This window comes from Antrostomus carolinensis, unplaced genomic scaffold (assembly GCF_000700745.2).
Source record: "Antrostomus carolinensis isolate BGI_N321 unplaced genomic scaffold, ASM70074v2 scaffold11660, whole genome shotgun sequence".
Taxonomy (NCBI): domain Eukaryota; kingdom Metazoa; phylum Chordata; class Aves; order Caprimulgiformes; family Caprimulgidae; genus Antrostomus; species Antrostomus carolinensis.
The window spans coordinates 17,844-29,157 of NW_010290589.1; the positions used below are offsets into that span (position 1 = coordinate 17,844).

An 11,314-nucleotide genomic window follows, 5' to 3' on the forward strand; every position below is an offset into this window, starting at 1 on the left:
TTGCAACAGTTAGAACTACTAGTTGTTCCACTGTTGGATATGGCACACCAATAACTTCTCCTTCAGATGAAAGTGAATATGTATCATCTTTGCTGTGCTTATCTTTTTATGCCTCTAGCCAAGGCAGCAAAGTTCTGCGTTGACTGTATAATGCTTGGGAGAGTGGTTAGTTCTGTAACATGCTCCACAGTGAGCAGCCAAGTCCTAAACTGTTGTTCCTTCAGGTTAAGGTATAAGATCATTCTTGCATTCATCTCTGAACATCAAGAGAGTTAGCGCAGGGGGTCCAAAATCCTCTGCTGGAAACTGTTGGTCTGCTGTTCATATACAAGGAGTTACTTAACTTCATAATCCATGGAGGTGAGTGAAGGTTTATTCTGATTCTTCTTTCCATCAGGAAGAGATCAGCCCCTTGGAGAATGCCATTGAAACGATGGAGCTAACCAATGAGAAAATTAGCAACATTGTCCAACAGCATGTCTGGGACCGGAGTCTTCCTGTACATCCTCTCTCTATGCTCCTGAATGGGATTGTGGACCCAGCGGTCATGGGCGGATATACCAACTATGAAAAGGTCTTTTTCATGTTTATCTGTAGCTCAGTCTGGTGACCTCTGCAATGTTGAAGACCTGAATTAAAACAGGGGAGGTTCAAGCTCAGTTTTCAGTTGTTACTCAAACAACTTTGAGTGCTTTCTGTAGCTGTATCTGCCTGTTCAGAGCTCAAAGAAGAGGAGAAAAGAACAAAGATAAGAGATTTCCACTAGACTGGAAGGTGGAAAACCCCATATTTTTAGTGTTTAGTTTTAGTGCTGTGCATTGCCACAGAGATGAGTGATCCAGCTCATTTTTACAGTGGTGATAATAACATGGTCCTACCTTGTGGGGTCATTGAGATGCTTGGTCAGCCCAGTGATGGGTGCAAAGGTAACAAAGAAAATCAAAAGAGCTGACATTTCTCCATTGTATTAATATAGAATGGTAAAGCAAATGAGGATTTCTCTTTCCAGCAGATAGTCTGTGGAGTCTTGCAGCAAAGATCATCTATTTCAGGAAAAAAAACACTGTTTCCTCCAGGTTTATTCAGTTGACTTCAGTTGAACAGCGTATGTTGTTCTTTTATTGTGATGTTTAACTTAAGCTGTTTATTCCCAATATCTAATGATGGTGTTCCCAGCACAAAATACATTGCTGATTTCTATAATGAATGGATGGTGTTAGAACACATTTAATTCTTCTCAAATGTGTTCCAGTCACATGAAATGACGTGCAAAAGTTAAATGGGAGAGGGTCTGATTTATCTGAGGTCTAACTCTGCTGGTTCCAGAGGAGTCACATACTTTGCCAGGGCTGAATTTGGCCCTAAATCCTCCCATTTTATGAATTAAGGTTGACATAAAGTTTAAAATTACAAAAGTGGGAAAGCAGTTAAAACTAGGAAACACAAAGTATCTGTAACCACATCTGGAAATACTCATTTCTGGTTCATATTTTCCTATTTCAACTGAAGATCAGTACAGAACATTTGGCTTTTGTGGGCGGCTAAAATCTTGAGTTTTAATTGTTTCATTGTAGCCAAAAGCCAGAGTCTGCATTTTTAACATGCGCTTTTCTTCTTACAATAATTAAACACTTTCAAGACAAATCCAGTGGGACCTACCCGGCAGTCCTTCCACAGGCTAACCTCCTCCTGACATCAGCCTTTTCCAGAGTCATACCACTCAGCCTATAAACACTTGTACATAGAGTCCAGTTAATGGAATACAGAACTAAGAAAAATATGCAGAGGCTGAAATAGATCAGAGAGGCGTTTTAAAACCAAATGAAAAATTATTAGGGATTTTATCTAGGAAAAAGAAAAAATAAATTTCTTCTGAGTAGAAATTGTGATACATTTCATACAATACACTGCAGCACATAATGTGAATTGGCACAATTTTAAGGCTTCAGTCTAGGAAAGTGTACTTGTGTTTGTTCAATTTTAAACTGATACCAGATTCTGTTGATGAAAGGTAAACACACAAGAAGTGTAGACTAAAGGTGCTTTGTTGAATCAAACTGTGAGTCAAACCCTCAGCATGGTCTTTTATTTGTACTGAAGCTTCATAACAAGCCCCATGTGAAAATGTTGTACTTAAGGGCTTAAATCATAGAGCTGAAGGAAATTGCAGGCAGGAGATACCCTGTTCACCTCGCTGCAGCTGAGGTTGTTTGCATGTCGTGTCCTGTAGGTCACCGAACGCTAGCAATGAAGGAGACTTCTTGAAGTCAGAACTCAGGGACTGGATCTGCTACTCACATTTGAGTGACAAGGAACGTAGCTTTGATTATTCAAATCAATACTATTTTATAAGAATGGAATCGGAATCGAAGAAAACCCTTGCTATGAAATAACTTTTTTACATATCAGTGTTTCACTGGAAAAAACGTAGAATTTGGGTGGTTTTTGTTTGTTTGTTTTACAAAAAAAGTCCCTTTTCACAGTTGTCAACAAATGGTTCTTTGTCCCTCAGCTTTGTGTCAGGGATATATTAAAAACAAACTTTGCTATGAGGAATCATGCTAATTAATTGCTTTTAAAGTACAGGGACCTTTCACTCAGGAGTTTGCTGTGAAAGCAACGCAGTGTCTTTATCTTTTCCTTTTGCTTTCAGGCCTTTTTCACAGAGAAATATCTTCAAGAACATCCTGAAGATCAAGATAAAATTGAACTGCTTAAGCAACTAATTGCTCTACAGGTATCATATTGGGAAAGAAGTGGAAGCACTGTGTGTGAATGCAGATGTTTTTCCAGCATCATAGTTTTGGACGAAGAGAATGCAGATAAATACTAGAAGAACAATTTGAATATGTGGACAGTTGGTTTTTATTTTGAGGAAACTGTCATATTCTAAAATTGTGGCTTAGACTGTGCCATGTACCTCCTGTTGCTCTGAAATGTTATCCTGGAATATTTGCCAACATGGAGAAGATTTTTCCCTCATGAGTGTAACAAATATCTGTTAACTTTTAATGAAATCATCAGACCTAACGTTCTGTCAGTCTGACCATTGGAAGTTGTCTATTTTGACCTGCCTAGCAATGAAAAATTGCCCTAGTTTTTTTTGTAATGCAAATGCCATCCCTGCAGACCAGTTTTTACCTATTTCCACACAACAGAGCCCAGTTAAGGCTGCCTCACAGTCATACAGCTGTGGGGGGGCTAAGAAGTGATACTCCCAACATTTAACATGCTGTGTTTTCCGAAGCAGAACATGGAGTCTGAGGAGGGAAGGAACCATAGGTATAGATGGGGAAAGCGTTGGTATTTTTTGAACACATGGTGTTCAAACAGTCAAGTTACTACAGTGTGACAAGTTATGAGTCAGTAGCTGAGCTTCCTTACTGTACAATTGCTTTTTTTGCCTTTGCAAACTTTAATTGTGTTGATTTAAGTCCTTTGGTTGTATCTGAGATGTGTAACACGGATAGAAAATTCCTTCCTGGAACAGGAAGGCTGATTTGTCCTTTTGTAGCTTAATTTTCTTCCTCCTTTCAGATGCCGTTGTTGGCAGAAGGGATTAGGATCCATGGTGAGAAGCTGACAGAACAGCTGAAGCCTCTGCATGACAGACTGACAGCCTGTTTCAAGGAGCTGAAGAAGAAGGTGGAGAAGCAGTATGGTGTGATAACTTTGGTAAGCATACCTGGTTGTTTATTGTTTTGCATTAAAGAAACACACCTCTCCCCTTTCCCACTTGAGTGAGTTAGTGGGACATGATTCATCACAAGTGTGTTTGTCTGCAGCCTCCCTCCCTCACTGAAAGGAAACAGAGCAGGTCGGGCTCTGTCGTGTTGCCCTATATCATGTCTTCCACACTGAGACGGCTCTCTGTCACATCCGTGGCGTCTTCTGTGGTCTCTACGTCTTCCACATCATCTGATAGCACTTCCTCCAGACCGGGTTCAGATGGGTTCGTAATCAGCCTTTACACATGATTTACAAGAGTGGGGATATGCCTTCATGGAATTAGTTATTCTTAAAATGAAGATTTATTCCATACACACTAGTAATGCCTACGCATTTAAAACTGTAAACGGAGACTGATGATGTTTTTCCGTTACACAGACAGGGAGTTTGAAGTACAGGTAGGGTTTGTTCTGGGAATTGAATCCAATTGAATCGTGTCTCTGGAAGTCCCAGTTATCTACATGGTACTGAAGAGGGCTGGAGGCACTGTATTCCAGATGCACAGTACTTCTGTGTCCCAGGAATGCTGGAAAACAGAGGTGTAAGATACTACAAGGTAATTCACTTTGATGTGGTCTGCAGAGGTGCATAGTCATGTGGTACTTGTTCCACCTACCTGTTTGCAGCTACATACGTGGCATTAAAAGGAGCTGCCATAAGTGGAAACATTTTCTGATGTTACTTCTCTGTACATCTAGTTTGCATCTGTGACAACCAAGGAGTCTAGGTGAGTTGCTCAAGGTCACACAGCAGATGTGGTGTAAGGGTTCAGCATAAAATGCAGATCTAGCTCCCTCTGCAAGCACATCACACTTTACCATGTACATAAGGCATGGTACTCAAAATTGCTAGGGTAACTTAGAAGCACAAATCTCACTGAAAGTTCCATGGCCCTAACTCAGTTTTTCACAATAATCTCTTCTGTGAACTAAGAGATCAGAGCTTTTTAACAGACAGTGCTTTAAATGGACTAATTTTTCGTATTTTTTCACTCTTTTGTTGTGGGCCACAGATCTATTCTGGAGCCTCTCTTGGAGAGAAGAATATCAACAGCTTCCAGAGCTGAGGAACTGCCCATGAAAGATGATGATAACCGGATTAGCAAACTCAAACGGAAGGACTGGAGTATTAGCAAGTCTCAGGTTATTGTAGAGAAGGAGCCAGAAACGGAACTGACTTCCAAAATGGTAAAAAAAAAGTCAATAATAAAATCCACAGCAGGAGATTTTAGTGTTTCCATTGCTTTCAGCCATGCTTGTCATTGGGAACTTCACTAAATAGAGGGAGGGGTTCAAATACCAAAAGCCTTGGTCATCTGAGTCATTCTTGCTTTTTTATTTGGAAAACTTGTGTCACAGACCAAACTGCAGTTTGGCCTAAGGTACAAGCTGGAAGCACAAGGCACTGATGTTCCACGTAGATGCTCAGTGCCCTCATTTCTTGTAGGAGTGGAGGACTGCACGATGCACTCAGCACCATGTAGAATTGTTCTGTTTTTGTTGGAGCAAGCAGATAACTGCTAGCCCACTCAAAAATCCAGCTGGCAAGCCAGATGTTCAGCTGCTGTCAGTCAACATCACTGCACAAATCAAATGTATTGCAAAGTGGAGATCAGTTTGATAGATTGGGGAGTTGAAAAAAAGATGGTCTAGTAGTTAGGTCACCAGCTTGGGACTTTGAAAACCTGGTTCTTCCAGTCTGTACTCTGCTCCAGACCTCCTGCATGAGGGCAGGAGTGTTTAGTCCTTGAGCAAATCATTTTCAAAAGAGAAATAAAAAGAGAATCTATACCCTCAGAGGAGTGTTGTAATGAGGAATATATTGGAGACTGTTAGACATTCAGATTGACAGTGGGATTCAGAATGATCACCTAATACAAACAGATAAATTTCAGCCCAAAAGTAGAGTTGTATAAACTTGGAGTTACACAACCTTGTATAAGTTATCCTGATTTACTGTCCAACTATATTACACTGTCAGAGAGTATGTGAGAATTAGGCATCTGAGTATTTCAGCTGGTGGCTCAGTGATACTACTTTGACTTAACACAGGCTGCACAAATAATGAGAATACAGGAGTTCTTCTATTTCCCTTTCCCCCCCCACCAAGATCTCAGCTGAATCTGGCAGGAACAGTTTATACTGCTCTATATTCAGGAATTCTCATCAAATCTAAGTGATGCTGCCAGCACTTGAAGTCTGCAGAATATTTATGAAAAGGGGAACTGTAGTTCTAGAGTCGTGTCATTTGGTATTGACAGGCTTTCCACTCAAGAGGAAAATCTGGGGTTGTAAATATTAGTGGTTCAGGAGGCCTGGCCCTCTGCTTATAGAAGAATTAAGTGGGTTTAACCCACAAACTGTGATGTCAGCTGCTGATCACTTTATAAAGTAAAACTAGAGGGAAAAGATCTGGGAGAAAGCCCATTTGTATCGACCGGTTTGCTAGGACAGTAAGGCATGTCTGTCCAAAACTTTGCATTGCAGAGAGCTGAGGGATGCAAACCAGAACACTCACCCTCCCCTCTCCCCCCGTATCTCTGAGGGCAGATTACATGTGTGATCAGCTTACTGAAGTGAAAGAGCAGTTAAGGGTTATATTCCTGCTCAAGAACATTGCAAAGTACAGAGAAAGCTGTTTTTATAGCTGGTCTGTTCCAAAGCTGCATAGTGCAGCACAGGAATTGAACAGACTGATTTTATGCAGCTCTTGACTAAGCTCCTTGGGACCTGGAAAGCCAGAGGGAAGCAAAGGTTTGCTGTATGTCCAGCAGCTTTGGTCTTTATAAGTTTTATATACACTGCACACCAATGTGTGGTCCCTTCTGCGCAGTGGGAAATACTGAACTGCTTAATACAGAGAATTGATCTCTAAAAGAGCCCAGTGAGTTTAATTACGTGTGTAAGTGACAGCTTTCTCTGCAAAGCAATAAACTAATATTTAAAAGGACTATAATATTCATATACTGGACTCTTGGGACCATATTCAGCTGGCCTCATGATTTGAGTGAAGAACACAGAGGACATGTGTGACACTGGAAGGAACTGGAACATCTCCCAAGTCCCAGATGCAAGGGATTTGCTCTGCAAAGCCTGAAATAAACTTATTTCACAGCCCTAAGGAGCTGGCTGATAAAAGCAGTCCAGACTTGCACCCAGAATTTCATCTTTTTGGAAAGACTTCTTTTTCTCCAGATTTGTTCACAGAACTGCTAATCAAACACAGCGATTTCTCAGCTTGATGTTTTCCTCTTTGCTTAATACACTAAGGTTGTTAAAACAGTTCACTGTTGCTACCCAGTTAATAAGGTCCCACAGAAAACTGGATGTGTTGTAGGAGCACAGTGTGTGCCTGTTAACGTGCCTTAGCCAGTGCTGTGGTTTCACTCCTGTTTCACCTGAATGCACCTTTCTCTCTTATTCATGGCTTTTCTGGAGCATGTTGATGCCTTTGTCACAGGAATGATGATCTGATACGTGTCTGGCAACTTTGCTGACTTCTAAAGGTTCTGTTTATTCTTTGTTTCAACCAGGGCATGTCAGGAAAAGCACAAAGGCCAAAGAGTCTTCAGTTAGGAGACAACAGACTGACTTTGCTTCAGGGTTCTTCACTCCAGCAATCAATGCCTCGCAGCCCACCACCGATCACTCCCAAAACACCAAGAACCCAAAGTAAGTTCTATTAAAGAGCAGTTGTCCCATCCTTCAGGGCAGTATCTGCAGCAGTAGGAATTACTGTCTATTTGCTGAGGTAACCTCACTGGGGAGGGAGGAACTGCTCTGAAGTAGTTGACAGAAAGTGACCCTGGGCTGTTAATGTTTGTAAACGTTTTTGTCAGATAACAGAATTTGGCAGTGCTATCAAAAGCACTACAATCATACCTGTCACCTACATATCACTTATTAAAATTAGTATATCAGATTAATTCCAGAGAACAATTTTTATCTTTTTCAGTTTCTTTCTTGTTTTCTCCTATATTGACTTGTGGAAAGGTATATTAAACCTCAAGGTGAACATCATGCAATCAATGTGGATGCTTGTAAATGCATCATGTCAGGTGGTTACAGCACATACTAAAGGAATATCTCCTGTGAATTCACTGGATGGAACTGCATCCGTCCAGCATGGTATTTCTGATCAGGTCAATGGCTAAATTTTCTAGGCAAGCCCTGAAGGCTTTGTTAATTAATGAACAATAATTCCCAGCACGCAGCAAAAAACTTTAAGAAAAGTTGCTTTGCAGTTTGGAATAAATTTTACACCTAAAAGAGACAGAATTAATCTTGAATTAGCCAAATGAATAATTAGCAAAGTTACTTCTTTGCATATCCAGTAAGCTCTGTAGTTAGTTCTGAAGCAGCATATAAATACAGTTAAGGTAAAATTACAGCTGTAGTGTCACCACTGACAAACTCCTCTCTTTCTGTTGCATTTCTCATTCTGCTGTTCTTTTTATAAAGGAACAGAAGTTCCTATGTAGGACCTGACTGTCTTTCCTCTTATGTGGGTATAAATTCAGAATCCAGTTTAGATAAGGAACTTAAAGTAGCATAAAACTGTTGTGAGAGGATTGAAAACAAAAAATACATATTGGGGTGGGGAGACAACCAGAAACACAAACAGATGCAGGAATACTATATGAAGAAAGAATCTGTGAAAGGAATGTGAAACCTCACTCTTCTCCTTAGCAAGCAGTTTTAATTGCCATTAGAGCAGGACAGCTTCCCAGGAATTCTTCTGAAGTTTGGGTACTTATCTACTCCATCAACTGGAGTTAAAATCAAAGTGAATTCTCAGGCTGAGGCCCAGGCTGAAAGGAAACTCCAGTGAACATTGCAGTTGTGATAATGGATTCAATTTTCTCTTCTCTCAGGCGTGTGTTTTTCACATAAGCTTAGATTCATTTGACAAAGATAGAAATCTTCTGGGCATTTTGACCTTAAGGGAGATGCAACAGTGACTCTACTTTGACATATCCATTCAGGTTTAGCTGCTAAAGCAGGGAACTGCTAGCAGATCAAAAGCACAAGATATTAAATGAATCTCCCTTAAAATTCTACGTGGTCAATCCCATTTCCCGTTCCTTTTCTGCCTACTTTAATGTCTTTTCTTATTATTGTTGTTGCTTCTAGGTTTTCCCTCATTGCAAGCTGATGGATTGGCAACAGCTAGTTTACAGAGCACCCCACCCCCCCCTCCGCCCAAAAGCAAACCCTATGAGAATAACAACCCCAGGAATTCTGTAGAGGTAAGGAAATGAGAGCTGACAGCTTTTTGGAAAACAGCTTTTGAGAAAAAGACACCAGTGGAATTTTCCAAGCTGCTTCTAGGGTGGTGCGACTTGAAACTTGTCTAATCATTTTAGTGGTTCACTCCCTGAAACCACAAAAGAATAAAAAGTTTTTTGCTTCAAGAGAAAAGCTATCAAGTGTAGTCTTTTTTTTTTTTTTTGAGTGGGAGTTGTGTTGTCCTTGGTTAGGCAAACTGTGTGTGGGGGTGGGAAGATATATTGAAAACAAACAAGCACAATGATTGAAAAGTTTCAAAAACATGGTCGGTGTAAAATAGCGCAGTAATCTGGTCCTGAGAAAGAAAGGGGAAAAAATTCACATATTTTGAGAAATGCTAAATGTCTCCTTTTGAATCCTCAGCTCAGAATAATCTGGTTTTTCAAGATGTGTGTCACTAGTAACTTAAACCAGCCTGTATTATGTCACCATCTTAGCCACAGCCTTTTTCTCAATTTAATGAAGTTTCCTTGTAGGAACATCAAATTGCTACTTTTTTTAATGCTGTATCACTAATGTTTCTGTTATACTATGAGATTCCAAATGGTTTGCAGATACTTAAGGTGTAAATACTCTGGTCATGATGTCAGAATCATTTAATCTGCCCCTGCAATGTCGGTGCTTCTGATACGAGACTGTAATTGCTTACCAATGCACAGCAACAGAAAGCATCCTTTTGTGCCTGTGAAAGGGGGGGATGTCTTCCCCAGTCCAGTTTGCAAAGAGGATTTACAGAGTACCTTAGTGAGATGAACTGCAGTTTGACCAAAAAAGTATTTAAAAAATGATCATACTCAAAATATGTTACCCCTGACAGAATGGGAAGACAACAAAACAACTGATCATTTAATTCTGTTAAAGATACAACGCTGGTATAAAGCCTTGAAGTGTGGGTAAAATAGGAGTTTTTCTACTTTGCCCTTCATTTGGGTAGAATTGCCTGTGCTTCTGCAAGGGGACAGTATAGTTGCTGGAGGTGGTGTGAATGGTGGAAATACGCCAGCTCTAGGGATGCTGTGGGAGTCACTGGTTGAAGAGGATTAGTAAAAGAGCCTCCTTCCCTTGAGTCTTGTAAGAAAACTTAATTACTAACATCTTCTGGCTTGCAACATTGACCTTGGCTTGCAGCCAAATGAAAAGGCTTCGAAGGGCTGTAAAGGGAAATTGTAAAAGTATTTTCTGAAGAGTTTTGTTGCTTTGTTGTTGTTGTAAAGTTGACACTGTCTTCCTTCAGATAAAATAGTCCTGAAATCTTGGGAGCTTTGGCTGAGCAAGTGGTGAGCCACACAAGCTTCTTGTTCACCTGGCCTTTCACATCTCATTTTTTTTACAGGATGTCCTTTAAAACAAGCAGAGAGACAACTTGAAAGAACCCACAAGTGCTGTTTTGTGCAAGAATAAGAAATATTTTATAAGCCCCTGTGCTGGGCAGGAAGGCTGTAGCTTGCTTTAGTAGAACTGTACTTGCTACCATTTTATGGAGTTAGTTGTGCCATTCTGACTTGGAAGCATTTTACATCCTTTTGGCCCCTACTTGGTGCAACTCATCAAGTCAGCAAGATAAAAACAGTTGAATTTTGAAACCTTATGGGAAATGGGTTTATTACAACTTTACTGATTGTGGGGCAGAGGCACGAATGTCTCTGACTCAAAGTCAGGCTGCAGGTCAGAAGCAACTCAAGTAAATCCGCAACTAAAACATATTTGCTTCTGTTATCTCCTAGGGGTCTGCCCTTGTTTGCCCCTGTCATTGATTACATGTAGTACTGAGAGGTTGAATTCGAAGATTTGATCCTGAAAGAAACATCAAGTAGTACAGGACCTTTTAGATTTCTTGTTTGGTAAAGCAAAATATCTGAACTTGCCAGTAATTGTTTATTTTTCTATATGTTTTTGTTTTATCTTCTCAGGTTGCTCCACCATTACCCAGCAGACGTGAAGCCAAACCTCCCCCTCCACCCCCAAAAACCAGAAAATCCAGCGTTGTCTCTTCAGAGCAAGGGTTGCAGTGAGGATCATCACTTGCTGGTATCACAGCAAGCACCTAGAGTGAAATGGCTGCTTTCTTTTTACTGACATGCTGGGGCTTTCTGATCCTAAAGACCGGTGATCTCACCTGCCATTCCATTCACTTTCCTTGGAGTTTTCTTTGGGAAATACCAAAAGGAACTGTTATTGTGACTGTATTCCCAACCTCTGGTTTACCTTTCCTCTACTCAGACACTAATCACGTAGCAGGAGAAGTCATCTTACTGGAATTCTTGTCTGTCTTAAGTCTTGTCTGTCCCAAGTTTTTT

General features: G+C 40.5%; 1 protein-coding gene across 1 annotated transcript in view; it reads left to right on the forward strand.

Annotated features, from left to right (window-relative positions):
* Positions 1–11,029, forward strand: part of DOCK5 (dedicator of cytokinesis 5) — a gene marked incomplete at its 5' end in the record, with an annotated part of 28,602 nt that extends 17,573 nt beyond the window's left edge. The window contains 8 exon segments of the mRNA XM_010173725.1: positions 398–574; positions 2,654–2,737; positions 3,538–3,675; positions 3,786–3,952; positions 4,742–4,916; positions 7,262–7,400; positions 8,862–8,977; positions 10,928–11,029. Coding sequence (XP_010172027.1) covers positions 398–574; positions 2,654–2,737; positions 3,538–3,675; positions 3,786–3,952; positions 4,742–4,916; positions 7,262–7,400; positions 8,862–8,977; positions 10,928–11,029 — 1,098 coding nt within the window.
* Between the last annotated feature and the right edge of the window lie 285 nt (positions 11,030–11,314).